Source organism: Oncorhynchus gorbuscha, linkage group LG05 (genome assembly GCF_021184085.1).
Source record: "Oncorhynchus gorbuscha isolate QuinsamMale2020 ecotype Even-year linkage group LG05, OgorEven_v1.0, whole genome shotgun sequence".
NCBI classification, from domain to species: Eukaryota; Metazoa; Chordata; class Actinopteri; order Salmoniformes; family Salmonidae; genus Oncorhynchus; species Oncorhynchus gorbuscha.
In genome coordinates, this window is record NC_060177.1 from 61,797,975 (window position 1) to 61,822,221 (window position 24,247).

The 24,247-nt window shown below is 43.0% G+C and overlaps 1 protein-coding gene across 1 annotated transcript in view; it reads left to right on the forward strand.

The window, feature by feature from the left end:
* The window catches only part of LOC124036249 (hemicentin-1-like), an 83,389-nt gene that overhangs the window by 38,978 nt on the left and 20,164 nt on the right, over positions 1-24,247 (forward strand). Inside the window, exons 25-52 of the mRNA XM_046350559.1 lie at positions 2,710-2,793; positions 10,931-11,122; positions 12,679-12,809; positions 13,800-13,947; positions 14,229-14,355; positions 14,462-14,619; positions 14,775-15,053; positions 15,174-15,316; positions 15,428-15,578; positions 15,705-15,938; positions 16,053-16,166; positions 16,298-16,485; positions 16,763-16,859; positions 17,015-17,176; positions 17,315-17,428; positions 17,541-17,737; positions 17,890-17,971; positions 18,089-18,220; positions 18,365-18,508; positions 18,665-18,824; positions 18,923-19,047; positions 19,162-19,345; positions 19,464-19,561; positions 22,097-22,366; positions 22,515-22,708; positions 22,811-22,892; positions 22,988-23,124; positions 23,236-23,377. Of these exons, the coding sequence (XP_046206515.1) occupies positions 2,710-2,793; positions 10,931-11,122; positions 12,679-12,809; positions 13,800-13,947; positions 14,229-14,355; positions 14,462-14,619; positions 14,775-15,053; positions 15,174-15,316; positions 15,428-15,578; positions 15,705-15,938; positions 16,053-16,166; positions 16,298-16,485; positions 16,763-16,859; positions 17,015-17,176; positions 17,315-17,428; positions 17,541-17,737; positions 17,890-17,971; positions 18,089-18,220; positions 18,365-18,508; positions 18,665-18,824; positions 18,923-19,047; positions 19,162-19,345; positions 19,464-19,561; positions 22,097-22,366; positions 22,515-22,708; positions 22,811-22,892; positions 22,988-23,124; positions 23,236-23,377 (4,269 nt within the window). The remainder of the gene's footprint in view (positions 1-2,709; positions 2,794-10,930; positions 11,123-12,678; positions 12,810-13,799; positions 13,948-14,228; positions 14,356-14,461; positions 14,620-14,774; positions 15,054-15,173; positions 15,317-15,427; positions 15,579-15,704; positions 15,939-16,052; positions 16,167-16,297; positions 16,486-16,762; positions 16,860-17,014; positions 17,177-17,314; positions 17,429-17,540; positions 17,738-17,889; positions 17,972-18,088; positions 18,221-18,364; positions 18,509-18,664; positions 18,825-18,922; positions 19,048-19,161; positions 19,346-19,463; positions 19,562-22,096; positions 22,367-22,514; positions 22,709-22,810; positions 22,893-22,987; positions 23,125-23,235; positions 23,378-24,247) is intronic.

Consider the following 24,247-nt stretch of genomic DNA (forward strand, 5'->3'; position numbering starts at 1 on the left):
TGTCAATAGTGTTGAAAAAGGTTCACACAGAAGTGACTGTAACAGTACACCTAAAATAGATATTTTCACCGTTTTACATTGAGGAAACACTGTCCCAGCTTAACCCAATGATTCCCATCGTAACGCCGGCATGCTTGTACTTCTAACCCCTTTTTAACATTGTGAGTTTGAGCTTCTGGGTTGTCCCATTGGATTTGTCTATTTAGTCTGCATCCGTAGATACCAAGTCTCTGTGATTAACGGAGGCTAAGCTAGAGTGGTGTTTTTGTGACAAGGGCAGATTCCGAAGGGGCCCGGGGCCGGGTCTTTTTAGAAAAAAACGTCTGTAATGAGTCCAAATGGTTTGAGCTACAAACTATCTATGAAAAGCTGAGATGAACATGCACATGTTTTGCTCTATGATGTTCACAAGCTACACAAGAGCCATTAGAAGGGAAGGGGTTCTTCTACATGGGAAATCACAGGACATAGCAGAGGTGGGACCAAGTCATTATTTTACAAGTCACAATTAAGTCTCAAGTCTTAGCACTCAAGTCCCAAGACAAGTCCCAAGTCAAGACTGTCAAGTCGCGAGTCAAGTCTCAAGTCCTAAACTTTGAGTTTTGAGTCCTAAACAAGTCACATTTGGTGAAGAGAGCATTATAATACCATTTCATATTTTTAACAAGAGTAATAGTAAGTATATTACATTTACGCAAATCATGAATGCTTTTAAAAATATCTCTATATTTATTACTTTCCAAATAAACGTTATATTTCTATGGAAATACATGGGTAGCCATGAGAAAGACACCCCGATGTTCCTCTGCACTGCCACGCACAACTTTTTCTCAGCTGGCACAATTTGATTGGCTGCTGTCTGTTTCAAACTGTAATCCGTTAAATGAAGAATTGTTGTGCTGCATACTTTTTAAAAAGCATAATTTTTAATATTTGGGCTTGGGGAGGTTATCAAGTCACGTCGAGTCAAAAGGCTCAAGTCCAAGTCAAGTCACGAGTCATTGGTGTAAAAGTCAAAGTCGAGTTGCAAGTCATCATGTTTGTGACTCGAGTCCAAGTCATGAGACTCTTGTCCACACCTATGGGACATAGTGTCCATAATGATGTAACAAGCTCACTTAGTTGCTGACACAACCTTCAGACAGTTGTCATATTCATTTCCCCGTGAGCAAACCAATTCTGTACTTACATTCATATACATTCATTTTTATCAGGTTTTTGCTTTGGCGGACCTTCATTTTTTAAATGTACATTTGTCAAAAAAACTCATGACTTCAACTGTTTATGTCAAATTGTAAAACACTTCATTTTGAGGCTGAATATAAGGGCTGGACATGCAGATAAATGAAAGTCAGATAAATGAAAAGCCTATTTTTGCTGGGCTCTCGGGACTGATATGGTTAAAGACAGAATAGACAAGGACAGTTGTCTTTGGAGGTGCTTTCTCTGGAAGCAGCATCATATGGTCACAATGTGCAGCTCATGGGGATGTGCAGGGGTGTCATGCACCCCCAAAATCTGAGGGGGCACAAAGAACTTTATGGCTGGGTGATGGTCTGGAGAGGGGCTAGGCCCCCCGTTTGTAAACGTGAGAATTTACCTTTTTTTTTTTTTTTTTTTACCTTTTTCCTGCAATCTAGGCTTATTTTACTGCATATCTAAGCATTCCTCTTGAGCTGTCTCCATCTTCCTGACTGGTGGTTATTTTTTTAAAGAAATTAAATATGCTTCTCTGCATCTTTGCTCAAATCTGTGTAAAATATTGAAAGGAATGTAAGTCTTATTCAGGACATTTATTTACTGCTCGCATTTCTAAAGTCTAACAACCTTGACAGTAGGCATGCCAGCTAAGATAGTTAGACAAGCTAACTACTCTAACTTGATTGATAGGCTGAAATAGCTTATTGTCAGCTAGTTGTGAAGTTGTCAGATGGGAACATATCTGGAATAGCTAAAGCCAACTTCATAAAATTGCTAGGTGGCTATAAGTACAGTACTACAGAGAGAAAAAAAAAATATATATATTTTTATACAAGACAAATCTGAAGGGGCACGTGACCCTGTGCCCCTTATGGGCATAACGCCTCTGGGGATGTGTGCAACTTACTCCTCAGCCTGAAATGTCCCACTTGCTCCAGCGAATTGCTAGCTTTTCACTTGGATCCGACTGGTAAGATGCTTTAGGAGGGTGGTCACGTGTGCTAACAAGGCACAGGTCCAGGGTTCGAGCTTTGTGTGATCTGAATCCGGAGGAAGTGGTACTCGCTAAGCAAGCAGCGTGAGGTCCTTTAAACAAGCAGTCCTATAAAATCCATTCTATTTGACAAGAGCATGGGTCAGTAGGTTAGTGGGTGTTGATTGAGGGGATATTTGACCTTAGAGGTCAGCTTAAGCTGTGGGAAGGATTAGAGGAAGTCGAAGCTGGAGGTTAACGAGTGAGTAGGGGTCAAAGGAGACATGACTCACATTGTCAGGGTCAGTAGCACAACATCTTCACCCCACCGCCAGGATTAACCCTAGCACTCATGTCTTACCTAATACTACTCGAGCTGAACATTAACACTAAAATCAAGCCTATATCTTATAGAAATCTCAACCTAACCTTGACACATATTATTTACAGTAGCCTTTATAACCCATGATGCTAAATAAACCCTTTGTCTTATTCCCTGTGCTGTCCTAATGCTATATCCTTTATCCTTTACACAGAGGCCCCGTCCTTCGCTGAGCCTGGAGATGCCATCATGGAGAAAGTGTCTAACAGCAAGGTCACCATCCCCTGCCCCGCCGAAGGTAGGATAAGATTTATTTATGTATGTTCTCTGGGGTGATTTGCTATAGAGGGAAACACATCTGGTGTCAGAAAAAATACACAATTTACACAGCCTGACCAAAGTGAACAGATGTGGTGAATCTTTTTCTGGTAATGTTTGGATGGAACTGTTTTCTTTCATCATTCCCAGAGCTAGCTCCATATTAAATGTAGGACAAGGTGTGGATTTATCTAGCTACCTTCAAGGCATTGCTCTGCTTTCATCCATAGAGCTTAATTTGTCTGTGGAAACAAATGTGTGTTTCAATACCCCTGATATCCCAATGGTGTGCTTTCATTCTATTGAATACTGTTTCTGTCTCTATTTTAACATCTTGGTGAAGGGGGAAGTAGCACGCAGCATGGCTGAGAAAGTGTGTGTGTGTGTTTGTTTGAGCATTCTTTCTTATGCGTGGGCCCATTGAACTTCTTGTTGACAGGGTATTTAAATAGGTGTTCAACTCAAATCAAATCAAATGTGATTTGTCACATGCAGGTGTAGACAAACAGTGAAATGCTTACTTACGGGCCGGGCTGGGCCCTTCCTAATGCGTAGTGAAAAAAAGAGGAATAATATAAATATATTATTCCGAGTTGTTTGTATGGTAACGGGCATGTTTGAGAAGGTGAGGAGTGGGCTAATACGGACATAGCAGCAGCTGGAACATCATTCTGCCTGAAGATGTGGCTCAGCGGGCCACATCTGCTTTCCTCTCCGCTCTGCGAGGGGGCCTGCTGGGAGAGGATTCCTGATTACAGACTGCTGCTGGCAGATAATAGACAGAGATATCTGGGGTACTCCTCTACTGAGTAGGCTGGCTCCACTGGCCCTCCTTGTAGAGCTTAGACAGGCAGCTACACTGTTACCATTACAGGGTAACACCCCAAAGAACTCAAAACAACCCCAAACAATCCCTCAAAAAACAAACAACCCCAAACATGAACCTGAAAGAACCTTAAAGTACCCAGAAGAACCCCAAGGTACCCTAAACAACCCAAAAGTACCCTGAACAACCCCAAACAGGTAAACCAAAGACAACCCAAACGTACCCAATACGACCCAAAACAACTCAAAAGAACCCAAAGGTACCCATAAGTAACCCCACGAAAAACAACATACACAAAACAACCCAAAAGTACCCAAAACAACCTCAAACAACCATAAACAAGTACTCAAAACAACCCAAAAGTACCGCAAAGCACCCCAAAGGTACCCAAAAGATCCCAAAGGTACTCAAAACAATTCCAACATATGCAAAACAACCCCAAACAAGAACTCCAAACAGCCCAAAACAACCCCAAACAACCCCAAACAACCCCAAACAGGAACTCCAAACAGCCCAAACAACCCCAAACAACCCCAAACAGGAACTCCAAACAGCCCAAACAACCCCAAACAACCCCAAACAGGAACTCCAAACAGCCCAAACAACCCCAAACAACCCCAAACAACCCCAAACAGGAACTCCAAACAGCCCAAACAACCCCAAACAACCCCAAACAACCCCAAACAGGAACTCCAAACAGCCCAAAAGTACACAAAACAGCAAAAACAACCTCAAACAGCAACTCCAAACAGCCCAAAAGTACACAAAACAGCAAAAACAACCCCAAACAGGAACTCCAAACAGCCCAAAAGTACACAAAACAGCAAGAACAACCACAAACAGGTACCCCAAATCATCCAAAAGAACTACAAACGGGCAGCCAAAACAACACTAAACCACCCAAATGATAAATTCAGGTTCATGTTTCAGACAGGTCAATAATGGCTTGCTTTTGATTGGGCTGGTTCACCTCTACAGGCTACAGGGACCCATTTGATTACACATTAGAGATAATCCAGGTCCCTCAAACATCATCAGTGACATTACCTGTAAACTGTGACACAATCCCGGTCTCCTGCCATGAACGGAGCGGTCAACAGAGAACAATAGTAATGCCGTCTTTTTGTAGGCACTAACTCTGCCTACGGGAAATTAATGTTTTTTTGGGGGGGGGGGGCATTTTGAAGCATGTATGTGATCAAAACAAGCACATAACGGCTTCATAATCAAGAAAGTTGACTGACTGATATTCAGGGCTGGTTCCAAGCATAAGTGACATAAGCGGTCCCCGACCGAAAATGGAACTCATTCGTGGTCTCAACTTACTATTGCGAGTAAGAATAGTATAATACACCAGGTACAATTTAGAAACGTGGTTGTGTATCAGACGTTTTCCATTGTTATGTCAGTCACTGACAGTCATTGAATTAGCCATGTCAGCGAACAATTTTTGATTGGTAGTTAGTTGATTGAAGTAATCATGACCGAATACTGACCGGGCACGCAGGTCACGTGCCCAGAGGCCCCGACCTTCAGGGGGCCCCTATTGATTTTGTTAGTCATTCTCACTTAGATATCATATTAACATGGCATACGTCATGACAAAAATGTGTTTGATTGCAGGAAATTAGCTTCAAAACTGCAAAAATGTCTCCCTATGTCTCCCTATTGCAATGTCTCCCTATTGCAAAATGTATAGAATTGCAAAAAATGTGATGTAAAACTTTACAAAAATGATCTCTGAGCAATGGCAAAAAAAAATGATTGAGCGGATGGTGGGGGGGCCGGAACATAATTACAAATCATTTGTACACTGCAAATTGACCGCAAGAAGCCCAAAAATATATCATGTTTACCCGATATATAATAATTTCAAACATTGATCACGCTGTGTCTCTCTATTATGCGTGGGAGTACTTGGGAACAGATTTCTTAAATTAAAATCACATTGAGTTGATCTCCTGGTGTTTTTTTTAGAGACTTTTATGTCCCAACAATAAAAATTCCGCATACACATTTTGATTTATTTTTACTCAGAAAATGTTTGAGGGGGGGAAATAAAACCCTGGGTAACCCTGTCATAGAACAATATATATAACATCTTCTAAGCCTGTGTTAATCTCAGACCTTATTTTTGCAGTTTATCCCAAAACTCAATTTTCCCCCATCATTTCCCCCATAGGAATGGCTGAACGAACCAGATGTAACTCGTTTCTGGTTTTTGGGACTACAAGCTGGCAAGCTCTATTGGCTCAAGTAATAGCTCTATCGACTCAGAAGAAGCTAGGCTATCAACCTGTGATAACACACTGACCTTATCTATTTCGTACCCAGAGTAATACACAGAGCATTCAAACTACTGGAGAAAACCCCTCACAATGATCTCAAATTGTGTTTTTACACAACAAAATTAAACACAGACTACTCCTTGCTAATCTGGAGACTATCGGGTATGTTGTGGTGGACTGTCATTAAAATTGCTTCACGGGAACCTGGTACAATTAAGTTTGTGGTGTGGCTAGCAACTAGATGCCTCTGAATGCAATGTCATGCAGTCAAATCTGCTACTAACTACTTATGGACCTAACTAGTTTGCTCTAGTTGTATCCTGATAACATACATTTTGAGAAAACAAGTTATATTAACCAGCTAGAGAGCTAGCTAGCATTAGCAATTTTTGGTGGTCAATTCTGTATTCGAAAAATACTCCAACAGCCTCTGCATTTCAGGAATCACAATAGCAAGTACGCCTGGTGCATTCACTGTTATTTAGACATTTAATCAATTGAGCTACGTTTTCTATGAAAACTCTGTTTTGTCATACGTCTCATTGGCTTTCATGTGCTTGAAACGTGAGCTTGCCCGGGGTGTTGGACTCAACGACGGTTGCTATCCATTGGAGATATGTGATTGGTTGCCCAAAATTCTGGTACTTGATTTAGCGAAGGGTCAATTGACTGAACTGAAACTGAATTGACCCCAACCCTGTCCCTGAACCACACACACAAATATCCCTATCTGCACTCACTCACATACACATTTACCAGAGTAGGCAAATAATTATATCCACACGTTCATACACTACATGACCAAAAGTGTGTGACACCTGCTCGTCGAACATCTCATTCCAAAATCATCATTTAAAGGATTAGCCCCCTTTTCTTCAATTTTTGCCTAAAATGACATACTCAAATCTAATTGCCTGTAGCTCAGGACCTGAAGCAAGAATTTGCATAGTCTTGATACCATTTGAAAGGAAACACTTTGACGTTTGTGGAAATGTTAGATTTGGTAAAAGACAATACATAGAAAAAAACATGCGTTTACATTGTTTTTATTGTACCATCGTCTTTGAAATGCAAGAGAAAGGCCATAATGAATTATTCTAACCCAGGAACAATTTAGACTTTGGCCACTAGATGACAGCAGTGTATTGGCAAAGTTTTAGACTGATTCAATGAACCATTGCATTTCCATTCAAAATGTTGTTTCAAGACTGCCCAAATGTGCCTAATTGGTTTATTCATACATTTTCAAGTTCATAATTGCTCTCCCCAAACAATAACATGGTATTATTTCACTGTAATAGCTACTGTAAATTGGACAGTGCAGTTAGATTAACAAGAATGTAAGCTTTCTGCCATATCAGATATGTCTATGTCCTGGGAATTTTGGGGGTTTCTTACAACCTCATGCTAATCACATTAGCCTATGTTAGCTCAACCGTCCCAAGGTCGGGACACCGATCCTGTAGAATTATGGAGGACAGACATTTGACGTACTGACTTGTTGGAAAGGTGGCATCCTTTGACGGTTCCATGTTGAAAGTCACTGAGCTCCTCAGTAAGGCAATTCTACTGTCAATGTTTGTCTATGGATTTATACACCTGTCAGCAACGGGTGTGGCTGAAGTAGCCGAATCCACTAATTTGAAGTGGAGTCCACATACTTTTGTATATGTAGTGCAGCTTGTTTTTGCCAATATCTACTATTTCAGTCATACTGTACTTTGCTTTTGTTATTTCTGCTATACTGACGATATAGAATCCTGACCTGAACCCAATATATCACATACCAAACTGAAACATGAACCTGAACTGGCAGGGTAGCCTAGTGGTTAGAGCGTTTGACTATTAACCAGAAGGTTGTGAGTTCAAACCCCCGAGCTGACAAGGTACAAATCTGTCGTTCTGCTCCTGAACAGGCAGTTAACCCACTGTTCCCAGGCCGTCATTGAAAATAAGAATTTGTTCTTAACTGACTTGCCTGGTTAAGTAAAGGTAAAATAAATTTCAAAAACTGATCATTTGGGTGATTTTGTGTTGTTTTGGCTACCAGTTTGTGGTTCTTTCGGGTACCTGTTTGTGGTTGTTTTGGGTACTTTGGGGGGTTATTTCTGAGACTTTTGGGTTGTTAGGTTACGTGTTTTGGGGTGGTTTGGGTTTATTTTTTGTTGTTTGTGTTTGTTTTGGGTACTTTTGGGTTGTTTTTGTTACTTTTGGGGTGACACTTTATTTGGATAGTCCGGATAGTCCATTTATAGATGCTCTACAGATGGTTATACTATCAACAAACTATCTGATGTTAAGCAACTGCTTACAAAGGTTACGGTTAGGTTTAGAATAAGGGTTAGGGCAAGGGTTAAGAGGGTTAGGCCTAGGGTTAGGGTAAGGGTTACGTTTAGGGTTAGGATGAGAGTTAAGGTTAAGGTTAGGGCTATGGTTAGGGTTAGGGTTAGTATATAATTATTTGAAATGTTACTGATAGTCTGTAGATAGGACTATACAGATGGACTATCCAAGTGAAGTGTTACCCCTGTTTCTGAGTGGATTTGGGTTGCTTTTGGATAACTGTTTGTGGATATTTTGTGTACTTTTGTGTTGCTTTGGGTACTTTGGGGGGGTTGTTTTGGGTACTTGTTGGATGTTTTGGGGAGCTGTTTGTGGTTGTTTGTAGTTGTTTTGGGTACTTTGGGGTTATTTTAAGTACTTTTGGGTACCTGTTTTGAATTGTTTGGGGTGACTAGTAGGACCTGTTAAGGGTTCCTCGCAGAGATGGTCACAGCTCTAGGCAGCAGCACTAGGAGCCTGGCCAAGGAAATTAGGAAACAATAGCTTGTTCATCACCCATTGTTTCATATAACTGTGTCTGTTTGCATGGATGTTGAATGGGAAGATGAAAGGAGATTCTAACATCAGGAAATTATTATTTCTTTACCAACAGGAACACTTAATGCCCAATAATAGTGGAAGACAAGTACTTGTTTAAAAAAACACATGGAAGAGACAATTGAATGCAATGTAGTGGACCCTGCAGATAAGTACAAGAAACAGGTTTTAATGAGATGTTTTTACTTTTACACAGAACATCTGTATGCATTTTCTCACAGCAATGAGATAATATAATTGAGTCAGTGTTCTAAAGTGTAAACATGTGCTCTGCGTGGGACTGGGTGATAACATTACCTTTGCTTCCTCTCTGTGGTTCCTCTTTGTCCCCTGAGTTTAGTATTTTTGGACGGGGGATGAAATATGTGTTTAGTTTCCAGTACAGCCTCCTCTCTCTCCGGTGTTTGGATATGTTCTGTAAATAGAGATGGTACAGGGGTTTACTTCATTCTCTGCTCTTAATGCAAAAAGCTGTACTGGATGTCCACACACCTACAGTTGAAGTTGGAAGTTTACATACACCTTAGCCAAATACATTTAAACTCAGTTTTCACAATTCCTGACATTTAATCAGTTAGGATCACCACTTCATCAGAATAATAGTCGAGATAATTATTTATTTCAGCTTTTATTTCTTTCATCACATTCCCAGTGGGTAAGAAGTTTACAAACATTCAATTAGTATTTGGTTGCATTGTCTTTAAATTGTTTCACTTGGGTCAAACGTTTCGGGTAGCCTTCCACAAGCTTCCCAGAATAAGTTGGGTGAATTTTGGCCCATTCTTCCTGACAGAGCTGGTGTACCTGAGTCAGGTTTGTAGGCCTCCTTGCTCGCAAACTCGCTTTTTCGGTTTTGCCCACAAATTTTCCATAGGAATTGAGGTCAGGGCTTTGTGATGGCCACTCCAATACCTTGACTTTGTTGTACTTAAACAATTTTGCTACTACTTTGGAAGTATGCTTGGGTTCATCGTCCATTTGGAAGACCCATTTGCGAGCAAGCTTTAACTTCTTGGTGTTCTTCGGCTTGCAAGCATCCCCCTTTATCCTCCAAACACAACGATGGTCATTATGGCCAAACAGTTCTATCAGACCAGAGGACATTTCTTCAAAAATTACGATCTTTGTCCCCATGTGCAGTTGCAAACCGTAGTCGGGCTTTTTTATGGTGGTTTTGGAGCAGTGGCTTCTTCCTTGCTGAGCGGCCTTTCAGGTTATGTCGATTTAGGACTCGTTTTACTGTGGATATAGATACTTTTGTACCTGTTTTCTCCAGCATCTTCACAAGGTCCTTTGCTGTTGTTCTGGGATTTATTTGCACTTTTCGCACCACAGTATGTTCATCTCTCGGAGACAGAACGTCTGTAAACAATTTTTGGAAAAAGGATTTGTGTCATGCACAATGCAAATGTCCTAACCGATTTGCCAAAACTATTGTTCGTTAACAAGACATTTGTGGAGTAGTTGAAAAATGAGTTTTAATGACTCCAACCTAAATGTATGTAAACTTCCGACTTCCAACTGTATGTATGTCCTGTCCTTCTTATGTAAGAGATACCTCAGACTGGCTTATATGGGGTAATGGTGTGCCCACCAAACACCATTCAGTCCCCTGCTCCACCACTAACTCCATCCCAGACCCCTTTCTCTGCTCCCGGCCCTTTTCCCCATTGTAAAGCTCCAAACACATCTGTTTCAGTCACCGATACATCACATCAAGGCTTTGAACTACTGGCCCAACCACTATTCTTACTGCCCAGGATCCTCACCAATGATTTTGGTAGTAAATCATGACACCAGTACTTTAAATCAGGCATGTACCAATATATTGTGTTTGGCTTTTGTGTACTGCTTTCTAGCCTTGAAGTATCCTAGCCCACGGACCAATAGGCCTCTCAGTCTCAGTAACAATTTGGCAATGTTTCCCCTGCTGTCCTGCTGTCCAACAGATAAATATAGGGCCTGCTTTTTCCAGTCTGGGACTCTTGCCCATTCAGCCCTCCTGTGGGGGAGTACAGGGACAGAAGTAACTTTTGTTTCTGTCGGTTATGATCGATAAATCCCTCCTCAGACCTCCTTACAACACTACACACACCACCTCTCTGTTCTCTCTACACCCGCAGGCTCACCCTTTCCAAAGGTGCGCTGGTTCAAGAACGGTCTTGGGATATTCCCTGACCAATCAGAGTTCTCTGTGGCAGAAGATGGCTCTCTTGTGATTGGCTCTGCATCTGCCAGTCACAGCGGGGACTTCAAGTGTGTGGCCAGCAATGATGCAGGCTCTGTTGAGCGGAAGACACGGCTGAAAGTGAATGGTGAGCCTCATAAACTCTATCTTTATACAGACCTGATGTCTGTTCAGATCACAATAAAATGTGACCAACCGCCTTGATTCGGTCTTATGTAGCAAAATTTGAAATATGTTTTTTTTTTACATTGGATAAAAGCAGAGACACAGAGCTACAAAATTGTATATTATACACTGCATTTGAGGAACAAGGGGAAAGTAATTATGCTTTGAAAGTTAATTAATAAACTTGGAACCTCACTTTTGAGCAAATGGCCTTTGAATGTTTTGGTACTACTATTGGAGAGTTCTTTTTTATCTACACCCATTCAGTATCATTCACAACCTCTTAAGCTTTCACCTAACCCATCTCTTTAAACATTGATCCGAGCATTCTTTCCTAACGACAACAGTCAAGCACCCAAGCTACCTGGCTAACGTTGGCTAGCTTGCTACCTACTTCCAGACACAAATGAGAGAACAGCTCACTGACCATTTTATTCACCCTAGCAGAGCTTGTTAGATGTTGAGCATTAATACATTTGTCAGTTATTCTGCGCTCTGGCACACTCAGATGAGAAATCTGGGTAGATAGCCAGAGTGAATTTACCAGCTAATTCTATTAACAGTTGTCGCAGTGACATTCTGTTGAAATGCATAGTGGAGTCTTTTGTTAAGACATGTAGCTAGCTAGCTAGGTAAACAATGAACCATAATCCCAACACATGATGTTACTACCTTGCATGAATCTGCAGGTAGCTAACCAACCAGGTTCAATGTTAGCTAGCTAACATTAGGCTATATTAGGCAAAGCAAATGGCTCTGAGATTCGAATAATAAGATCATACACGTCCCGTTAGCTAGTGAGCCAGCCAGCTAACGTTAGGTAGCTAGCTAACAGTACACTTTAACTTGAAATGAAAAAATGACTTTCTGTCAAAATTAGAAATGTGTAATCTGAAAATGTAGCTAGCAAGACTATCTTACCCATTTACATCATAGATGGATGCTTCTCCCTGTCACGGATGCCATGGTTGCCCTTAATTTGAAGATGTAATCCGGAGACCGGTGTTTTCTCCTTAGCCATCATACTCTAATTCCACTGATTACAAAACTCAGTCTTCCAGAAAGTGAAGCGCAACACTAATGCAGTTCTACGTGATACATAAAAAAAATCAGTATTAGACAGGATTACCTACACATACTGTTCAGCTCAAATAGACTGAAGTGTGCTATATGGCAGACTAATCCGAACTCATCTCTCGGCATGTGCAGCCCACTCATTATCTCTACCAATCATGGCTAGCGGGAAGGTTGCCTCTTTTTTTCTGTGACTAAACCAACTAGGCTCACAATTTAACAATGTTAATTGTATTTACAGATGGCATACATGTATTTTATTAAGGGCACATGAAAGTTCACATGTTCCAGAAGGCATTTCTGCCAAAAAAATACATTTGTTGACGTTCAAATGGCTCTCCTGTAAAGTAGTGACCTGCGACATACACCTAGTTTACTGAAACTAGTCACAAATGTGTTAATAAGGTGACTTCCAGATGATGTCTGTCTCCTGTACTCCTCCAGTTCCCCCCGAGATACAGGATGATGGACAGCCCCTGAACCTGACTGTCACCCTGAAGCAGCCCCTCACTCTCGGCTGTGATGCCTTTGGTATCCCCTCCCCCACAATCACCTGGACTAAAGACGGACATAATGTGAGCCACCTACCAGTCATTCAAATAAGCTTCTTAAAAACACTAAGAAGTAATGTATAGGTTGTATATTGTATGTTACCATCTCAGTTAACACTTCTCGGGAGAGAGAATATTGTTGTAATGTTACCTGTAATGTTCCCCTAATGTTTGAGTGTCCAGTTTTTCGTGAGTTAGGGGAACATTCTATCTATGTTAACAAAGATGGACGTGAGTTAGGGGAACATTCTATCTATGTTAACTAAAACCTTCTGAGAACCGTTTTAGCATGTTTTAATTAATGTTCTAGACGTGTTTTATTGCACATTGCAAGAACATTCATGAGTCGAGTTTCCTGAATGTTAGGACAATATTCCATCAATGTCCCCACCAAACATACATAGAACATGGTTTCAATGTTCTCAGAATATACAACATTCCTGTGTCCCGTTTTCTGAGGGTTAGGAGAATATTCCATCAACGTTACATGAAAAATACACAGAACATGGTTGCCATGTTCTCAGAATGTAAGATATTAATGTTCTACACACAAACATTACACATCACATCTTGTTACTTTTGCAGAGCCAATCAAGGCCCATGTTCTGTGTATGTTTGGTGGGACTTTGATGGAATATTCTCAGAACCCACAGAAAACTGGACACTTGAATGGTCTTGCAATGTGTCTAGAACATTAATATCTGAGAACATATATAAGTAACCATGTTCTTGGTAAGTTCTATTTGACATACGGGGAAATGGTCTCTTGGAAACATTCCTTGCACATCACAGGAACATTCCTATGAAAATGTTAGTTAATGACCTAATGAGACTCATAAGGGAACATTTTCTAAAGTTGTGGGAATGTTTGTTGTTAGCTGGGATATGTCTACTGCTAACTGTCAATGACAATCATGTTATTTGTATCTAGCAACACAGTGACACCAAGTGGTAATTAAGTTTATCACAGTCCAATATTTATCATACAGTAACAAGCACTAATTATGTGTATAGGTGGTGGACTCCCTTGGAGTGTACCTTCAGAATGGGAAGAGACTTCTGAGAATCTACCGGGTCCAGGAAGAGCATGGTGGCCAGTTCACCTGCACAGCTAGTAACACAGCCGGGCAGGCCCAAAGGAACTACAACATTGTAGTACAAGGTGATCCTTCATAATGCTTCAAATCAAGTTGTGGTCCTATCGCTCCCATTGATTTTACATTTTAAGTTTAAGGAAAGTAAACAAGCAGGCATTACAGGTCCAAGGCAGAGTTGTATGCTTTCTTAAGCCTAATTGTGTGTGTGTGTGTGTGTGTGTGTGTGTGTGTGTGTGTGTGTGTGTGTGTGTGTGTGTGTGTGTGTGTGTGTGTGTGTGTGTGTGTGTGTGTGTGTGTGTGTGTGTGTGTGTGTGTGTGTGTGTGTGTGTGTGTGTGTGTGTGTTAGCCCCACCAGTAATCTTGGGGACGTCCAGGGTACAAGACCTGTCAGTGGTTGCTGGACAGGAGGTGGAGGTCCAGTGTTGGGTCGGTGGGCGCCCAGCCCCCAAAGTAGAATGGAGCCGGGATGGAGAGTGAGTATTCCATTATAGTTGTATGAGTTTGATATCAGATTTTGTGTGGGGATTAATCAGTACACAATCAGGCTTTGGTGTATTGATCCCTATTCCTCCTCTCCAGGGTGCTGTCCAAGGACGGGGACCCCCATGTGGAGTTCCATGAGCAGGGCCAGGTGATGAAGGTGAAGACAGTCAGACTGAGGGACCAGGGCTTGTACCAGTGTCTGGCCAGTAACAGCGCTGGGACACAGATGCGCCAGTTCAGACTCATAGTGCTAGGTATCCCTTCTCTCATGTCTCCTTCTCAATGAACTCACACATACAATGCAAACTTTCAAAAATCACATTAAAACTCTATGTTTATCAATGTTTGTCAATGAAGCAGATTTACTTTCTCTATCCTCACTCTCCCCTCCCTCCCCCTGTTTCTCTAGCTCCCCCCACCATCAGGGGCCCCAGTGAGACCTCAGAGGTGTCTGTGGTGTTGGGTTTCCCTACCGTTCTGCCTTGTGATGTAGAAGGTTCTCCCATGCCCAGTATCACCTGGCTGAAGGACAACCAGCCCATTGTGTCCAGTGCCCAGCTCACCTACACCCAGGGTGGGCAGGCGCTGCGGCTGGGGACAGCACATGGAGACAGTGCTGGTATCTACACCTGCCGAGCCTCAAACCCTGCAGGCACCACTCTCAAACACTACTCACTCAGCGTGCTTGGTAAGTGAACCAGACAGGGAGAGGGTTGATTCTAGTGTACAGAATAAAATGTAGTCTAACATCAACAAAATGAAATGTAAATGCAGGAGAGGATTTTGAATGTCTGTTTCATTTGATCAGTTCCACCCCAGATTGAAGGCAACTCTACATCCCTGAGTTTTGGCGGCCGAGATGAGAAAGTGCGTATCAATGGCTCATTAACCCTGTCCTGTCTGGCTAAAGGCTTCCCTGAACCCAAGACCCAGTGGTTCAAAGATGGACTGGTTGGTTTGTGTTTCTGTCTGTCTAGCTATTTCACATAATTGAATTTAGCGCAATAGATGTATATTTCTGCTAATATGGAAATGTGATGGTGTTGTACCTTCTGTTTCTAGTTGTTGACTAGGAACTCCCACACTGGTATTCGTGAGAGTGGTCAGTTCCTTCACATAGACCATGCCATACTCTCCCATGAGGGACAATACACCTGTGTGGTCACCAACACTGCAGGAGAGGACAAGAGAGACTTCTATGTCACCATTCATGGTGTGTCCACGCATGGAATTGACACTGTCTGCCCTTGGCAAGAGGCGTTCATTCACACTATGCAACCTAATCTCATAGCACTCTTGTGATACTAACTGAACATTAGTTTTCTCTCTCTCTCTCCAGTTCCTCCCATCTTCCATCGGGTGAGTAACGGTGCAGCAGCCTGGGGTCTGAGAGGAGAGGATGAAGAAGAGGAGGGAGGGGACAGAGATGATGAGATAACTGAGAAGAGAGAGGTGGTCCTGGGGCATCCCATCAGCTTGTCCTGTGAGAGTAACGCCATCCCCCCGCCCCATCTTAGCTGGTATAGAGAGGGACACAAGCTCTCCACTGCTGACGGAATGGTACTGCTTCCAGGTGAGAGGGGTCCATGCCCTCTAGGTCTAGGATAACAAACCGGTACAACGACCAGTATGGCATTATTGCAGCATCAGCTCCACTGTGATGCTGTGTTATGTTGTTGTTCTCTAGGTGGGCAGGTGCTCCAGATCCCTCGGGTCCAGCAGGAGGATGCTGGAAAATATACATGTCAGGCGGTGAACGAAGCAGGAGAGGACCGCATGCACTTTGACCTGGATGTGCTGGGTAGGCATGCTTTCTTACTACTTCCTGTCATTATGTCGTTGTTCAGTGATAGCCTAACAACTATTAAATGTATGAAAAGGCCAAGGAGTCATTTGCTAATGTTTCTCTATGTTGACGTCCTGTTTGCCCAGTTCCCCCAGTGATAACTGGCCAGTTGGATGAGTTCATGCAGGAGATAGGAGCGATAGTGAACAGCACAGTGGCTCTCCACTGTGACGTAACGGGTCATCCAGCACCAGCAATCTCCTGGCTGAGGGACGGCACACCACTGCACTCCGGACAACACCACAGCATCAGTAAGGACGGGAGACAACTACAGGTCAGAATCCCATTATGACATGGTTGGAACAAAGCAATGCACTGCATATCACAGTGTCAGAATTTCACTTGGTTGAATGTTAACGCCTCCCTGCCCCCCTCCCTGCTGGTGTCACTAATATATTATAATGCGATACAGAGACCTCTGTCACGGGATAGTGTGTGGCCTTTTGTGTCTTTATATGCTGTACTGTGTGTTTTTATTGATTTGATGTTTATTTTTATAGTGTAGTGTAGTGTAGTGTAGGTCAATAGTGTTATGTTATACTGTCTTTCAGGTCCTCAGTGTGCAGGTATCAGACATGGCTGGTTACCTTTGTGTGGCTGAAAACAAGGTTGGAGCAGTGGAAAAGCTCTTCAGTCTAACAGTGCAAGGTCAGATGGAATATAAATGTCATTGAAATACCACATTGAGAGGATTCTTTCAATTCACACAGGAAGGACAGGGGTACTTTCTGGTTTCCTGTGAATCTGTGTGTGTTAGTGTGAATGTATGTGACATGTGATAGTTGATTCCTGTTCCTCTCCAGTTCCCCCAAGGATGGTGGCTGGCAGGGAGGAGGAGGTGAGTGTGATCCAGGGACACATGGTGTCCCTGCTGTGTGACGTCCAGGCGTACCCTCCTCCAGAGATCACATGGACCAGAGATGGACAGATCCTCCAGTTCAGCATGGGAATCCACATCCTGCCAGGTCAGAGGTCAGAGCTGGCTCCTCAACACACTGCCCAGAGCCCGTAGCACGCTTCATAACTCCCAGTGTACTCAAATGTCTGATGAAATCACTGTACATAAACTATGCATTGTAATCTATGTATTGTCTGTACTGTAGGAGGTCAGATGCTGCAGCTGCCCCGGGCCAGACTAGAGGATGCAGGACAGTACGTGTGCACTGCCACCAACTCAGCAGGCCAGGACCAGAAGAGCATCCTACTCAGTGTTTATGGTGAGAAACACTACGCCAGTATTGTGCTGCCCTCATCAGTGTCACACTTCACCTGCTACAATATCTGGATTAGGATTTACAGTTACTATTTTATTCCTGCTGTGGTTTACAGTCCTGCCCACGTTGAGGCCCCGCCTTGACTCTGAGTCAGAGTTCGTGACCCCTCAGATGGGCTCGTCTGTCACTCTGCGCTGTGAGGCTCGGGGGATCCCAGTGCCTGAGGTTACATGGTACAGGAACGGGCTACAGCTGGCAGCTGGGAATGGACTGAAGGTGGACCAGCAGACACTGGAGATCATGGAAGTGCAGGTAAACACACTGTCATCACCTTCAGTTTGTGCAACTCTAACTGTCTCAAGCATTAGCACTGATAACTGAGGGCATGAGATTAACCCTGTTTTAAGCATCAAGGTGAAACACTGTTGTTCTGTTTCACACTATCTATGGTTCATGGTCCATAGATGGCTGATGGTGGAATCTACACCTGCAAGGTGTCCAATGTGGCTGGACAGGTGGACAGGACCTTCCGCTTGACTGTCCATGGTGAGACTTGCCTCCCATGTTCCCTCCAATTAGATATGTTTCTTACATGTGGTAATACTGGCATATCAGATGTCACAGTATAATGAATCTCATTCTCTCTGATGTTCCTCTCCTCAGTTCCCCCTGTCCTGGATGGGCCTCTTCATGAGTCTCTCACTCAAAACCTGGGCTCCCATGTCACCTTATTGTGTGAAGCTACAGGGGTCCCAGTACCTAGCATCACCTGGTTGAAGGATGGCACCCCTATTGGTAAGAGGGTGAAGTTTCATAAATGAACTGTGAAAATTCAGTTTTGACAAGATCACATTTTGACACTTGTATTAATGCTATTGAATGAATGAGACCTCCAGCTACTGGTTTAGGCTGACCTCGGTGTGTTTTCTTCCTGCCCAGAGAGCAGTCTGCAGTGGCAGTGGTCGGTACGAGGCAACAGACTGGAGCTGGGTCCTCTCACCATCTCTCACGCTGGGACCTACACCTGTGTGGCCAAGAACAGGGAGGGACAGACTCAGAAGGATTACACTCTCACAGTGCAAGGTAGGCTACAGGCTATCCACTACACAATCTCCAACCTTTGAAAATTAGATTAAACCCAAGAGAATCACATTTTGTAAGAGAATCACAACCTTCTGCATGGCCTCTGTTCCACTTTGAGTCAGTGCTGTGAGTCATATTGCTGACCTTTTGTTTCAGTGTCGCCCACAATCCTGGACTCTGGCCACTCGTCTGACCTGAGTGCCCCAGTGGGCGATGATCTGACTCTGGAGTGCAGAGTGACAGGGACACCTGCACCCCACCTCAGCTGGCTGAAGAACGGCGCCACTCTGGAAGATTCAGACCCCCAAAAAATAGAGTGAGTCTGTCTTGCTTACAGTGCAGACTCCAGCCTAGGTCTGTGTACCAGTGTTGTGCTCTTAGTAATCACTGATATATTTGTCTCCTGAATTACAGCATAGCCCCTGATGGGAGCACTCTAACCCTGCTAAGGCTCAGGCCTGAGGACTCTGGGACGTACACCTGTCTGGCTGTCAGCTCTGCTGGCCAGGAGAACAAGATCTACACCCTCTTTGTACTGGGTCTGTTGTCTTGTATATACCTGTTGATCAAAAATATGTCCTAAGTTAATTGGTACTGATCTTCCCAGAAGTTGTTTAGATTCTAGGTAACAATGATTTTGTAATGCCCCTCAGTACCCCCCTCTATCTCGGGCGAGACTAGCGCCCCCAGAGAGGTGCAGACCACCCAGGACAGTGTGGTGACACTGGAGTGCCAGGCAGCGGGAAACCCTCCACCTCAGATCAGCTGGCTGAGAAAGGGACGCCCCCTGCTCCTGTCTCCCCGTACCCGCCTTCTCTCAGCAGACGCTGTACTTAGGTAAGATTCTACACATGTCAAATGTCAAGTTTAGTTCCTCTCTCATAAAAATGCCTTAATGAAGGATACTGTTTTAGAAAGTGTGTTGGAGCTGTGTATATGCCCTGTGTGTGTGTAGGATTTCTCCAGTGCAGCTGGCAGACTCTGGGATCTATACATGTGTGGCACGCAGTCGCGCTGGCCTCGCCGAGCTCAACTTTGACGTACAGGTTCAAGGTACTAACTCCCCATCTCCTGTTGATGTGTACAATACTGATCTGAAGGAGCTGTATCTGTGTGTACTGATATCTGTGTTAGAGGTCGACCGATTATGATTTTTCAACACCAATACCGATACCGATTATTGGAGGAACAAAAAAACCGCCGGTACCGATTAATCAGACATGTTTTTTTATTGATTTGTAATAATGACAATTACAACAATACTGTATGAACACTTCTTTTAACTTAATATAATACATCAATAAAATCAATTTAGCCTCAAATAAATAATGAAACATGTTCAATTTAATTTAAATAATGCAAATACAAAGTGTTGGAGAAGAAAGTAAAAGTGCAATATGTGCCATGTAAAAAAGCTAACATTTAAGTTCCTTGCTCAGAACATGAGAACATATGAAAGCTGGTGGTTCCTTTTAACATGACTCTTCAATATTCCCAGGTAAGAATTTTTAGGTTGTAGTTATTATAGGAATTATAGGACTATTTCTCTCTATACCATTTGTATTTCATATACCTTTGACTATTGGATGTTCTTATAGGCACTTTAGTATTGCGAGTGTAACAGTATAGCTTCTGTCCCTCTCCTTGCCCCTACCTGGGCTCGAACCAGGAACACGACAACAGCCATCCTCGAAGCATCATTTCCCATCGCTCCACAAAAGCCGCAGCCCTTGCAGAGCAAGGGGAACAACTACTCCAAGTCTCAGAGCGAGTGACGTTTGAAACACTATTAGCGCGCACTCTGCTAACTAGCTAGCCATTTCACATCCGTTACACCAGCCTAAACTCGGGAGTTGATAAGCTTGAAGTCATAAACAGCTCAATGCTTGAAGCACAGCGAAGAGCTGCTGGCAAACGCACGAAAGTGCTGTTTGAATGAATGTTTATGAGCCTGCTGCCTACCATCGCTCAGTCAGACTGCTCTATCAAATATCAAATCATAGACTTAATTATAACATAATAACACACAGAAATACAAGCCTTTGGTCATTAATATGGTCGAATCCGGAAACTATACATTTATTTTTTCAGTGAAATACGGAACCGTTCCGTATTTTATCTAACGGATGGCATCCCTAAGTCTAAATATTGCTGTTACATTGTACAACCTTCAATGTTATGTCATAATTATGTACAATTCTGGCAAATTAATTACAGTCTTTGTTAGGAATAAATGGATTTCACACAGTTCGCAACGAGCCAGGCGGCCCAAACTGCTGCATATACCCTGACTGCTTGCTCGGAATGCAAGAGAAGTGAGACAATTTCCCTAATTATAAGAAATTCATGTTAGCAGGAAATATTAACTTAATATGCAGGTTTAAAAATATATACTTGTGTATTGATTTTAAAGAAAGGCATTGATGTTAGGCTGTGATTCGATGAGAAACTAACAGGCACCGTATCGATTATATGCAAAGCAGGACACGCTAGATATACTAGTAATTTCAATAACCATGTGTAGTTAACTAGTGATTATGTTAAGATTGATTGTTTTTTATTTGATAAGTTTAATGCTAGCTAGCAACTTACCTTGGCTTCTTGCTGCCCTCGTGTAACAGGTAGTCAGCCTGCCACGCAGGCTCCTCGTGGAGTGCAATGTCAGGCAGGCGGTTAGAGCATTGGACTAGTAACCGGAAGGTTGCAAAAACGAATCCCCGAGTTGACAAGGTAAAAATGTGTTGTTCTGCCCCTGAACAAGGCAGTTTACCCACCATTCCTAGGCCGTCATTGAAAATAAGAATGTGTTCGTAACTGACTTGCCGAGTTAAATAAAGGTGTAAAAAAAAAAGGTCAAATCGGTGTCCAAAAATACCAATTTCCGATTGTTATGAAAACTTGAAATCTGCCCTAATTAATCGGCCATTCCGATTAATCGGTGTTAGTATAATTTAATTATGCCAATGTGCTTTCATCAATTGAAAGCCCTACATCTATTTTATGAGAATTTGTAAGATTTATTGTTTGCATAAAATAGACGCAGACCAGTCTTTAAATAATAGGTAATAGAATTTATTCTCGGAGCGCGCTACCACTCAAACACATGCATGAGTTTATATACAGATCAGGACGTCATTTCACAGCCTTAACCGAATCCCCTCCTCTCGACCGGGACAAAGTAAGGTGAAAAGTTAATTCTAACTTACTAACACACTCCCAAATAACTTTTGACCCCTCAACATTATCGATCACCACTGAACTGACAGTTTTAATTAACAGAAATCCTAGGAATGCACTCACTGCCTTATCTAAAAAACCCAGAGCTAAGTTTCAGTTGGGTCAACCATACGTGTTTACACAGTCCACAACCCATTTGTTCCTGCCCAGTTGGAATGGTGTTCTTTCACATTTTATTACTCCTTGTCCTGTCACACAATTTCTTCTTATGAACTCATATTGTTAATCAGATATAATATAAGAGAGTATAAGTTTACTTACAGTTCCATTTAAAATGATTTGTTCAGTCATAGTAATCATAATTTCCTAACATCGGTCAACCTCTAATCTGTGTATCTGTCTCTGTGTCAGTGCCTCCAGGTGTGGAGCCTGTAGAGTCAGTCACAGTGGTGCGGGGGTCCTTGGTGACACTGACCTGTGAGGCGCGGGGTGTCCCTCCTCCCTCCCTGACCTGGCTGAAGGACGGCCAGCCCCTGTCCCTGCACCGTAACCTGCTGTTGGACGGCCAGGAGACACGGCTGCAGCTGCCTGATGTGGGGCTCTCTGACAGAGGCCTCTACAGCTGTGTCGCCAGCAACCAGGCTGGCAGCAGCACCAAGAGCTTCAACCTCACTGTGTTGGGTGAGCAGACAGAACAAACATTCTCCATTCACCCAAACATAACCTACAAACAGATACAAAGTTAAAACTCCACTGAAGCAATAGGAAAGGGATGTCATGTTAGTATTTATTTTGTGTTTTAACAATGGTGTCGTTTTGTTTGATACAGTTCCTCCAAAGATTTCCATCTCCAGTTCTCCAGAAGAGTTGATGGTAGCTGTGAACACTGCTCTGGAGCTGGAGTGTACTGCCGAGGGCATCCCTCCTCCTACCCTCAGCTGGCTCAAGGATGGACACCCCTTACAGGGAGATAGTGAGATAGTGCAGGAGGATGGACACTTTCTTAGGATTACCCAAGTGCAGGTGAGTCACAAACCCAATGACACAGCATTTAGTTGCCATTCAGACCTTATTGCTGAATTATGATAAACACCAGATAACAACCAGTGATATCTCGGTTGTTAGGTAGAGGATGCAGGTCTTTATACCTGTCTGGCTACCAGCCCAGCGGGCGAGGATGGAAAGAACCACTGGGTCCGGGTTCAAGGTCACACATGCGTTTACTAGCCATACTTGTTGGTCCTGCCAAAAGATGACAAGGTACTGATTCTGATTATGAACGGTTGTGTCTCCCTGTTCCAGTTCCGCCAACTCTTCTTGGCTCTGATGATGTCAGATTGTTGTCAGTCCCAGCCAAAGGACACCTGACTATGGAGTGCCAGGCTGACCTTGACCCTGCACCTGATATAGAATGGTACAAGGACGACGTGAGACTACAGGTCAGACTGGACGTCAGGGTGGTAGGAATCACAATACATGGTGTTATATCATCTTATTGATTCTGTCTCTCTCTCTGTCTCCCTATCTCTCCCTTTCTCTCCTGGTTCCAGCTGGGGGGTCGCATCCAGAGGCTTGCCGGGGGTCAGTACCTGGAGATCCAGAATGTTAGTCCTCAGGACAGTGGCCAGTACAGCTGTGTGGTCACCAACATGGCCGGAAGCACCAGCCTTTTCTTCACTGTGGAGATCCTCTGTGAGTTGATGAGATGATGAGTTAAACAGGATTGGGATCATGCATTCAGTGAATTTAATTGACATTTGTCATGACTTCCGCCGAGGTCGGTCACACTCCTTGTACGGGCGGCGTTCGGGGACCAACTTTCCTTTTCTATTGGTTTTGTCATTATTTTCTACACACCTGGTTTTCATTATCCAATTACTCATTCATGTATTTAACTCTCTGTTTTCCCCATGTTTGTTGTGCGTGATTATTTCTATGTTCAGTTCGGTTTATGACGGCTGGTTTTTCGACAGGTGCTGTGTTCACCCGTGCATTATATTTACCGTTGGTATTTTGGTCAAGTGTATTTGTTTACCTTGTGCCTTTATTTTTTTTGTAAAGTACGTTGCTCTCCTGCGCCTGACTTCATGCACCAGCTACACTCACCTTCTGACAACATTGAACAACAATATATACGCAACATACAACAATTCAAGGATTTTACTGAGCTACAGTTCATAGGGAAATCAGTCAATTTAGAACAATTCATTAGGCCCTAATCTATGGATTTCACATGACTGGGGACAGATACTTAAAAAAATGTTTAGGGGCATGGATCAGAAAAACAGTCCGTATCTGGTGTGATCACTATTTGCCTCATGCAGTGTGACACATCTCCAGGATGTTGATTGTGGCCTGTGGAATGTTGTCCCACTTCATTTCAATGGCTGTGTGAAGTTGCTGGATATTGGCGGGAACTGGAACACACTGTTTTACATGTCGATCCAGAGCATCCCAAAAAATGCTCAATGGGTGACATGTTTGGTGAGTTTGCAGGCTATGGAGGAACTGGGACATTTTCAGCTTTCATAAATTGTGTACAGATCCTTGCGACATGGGGCC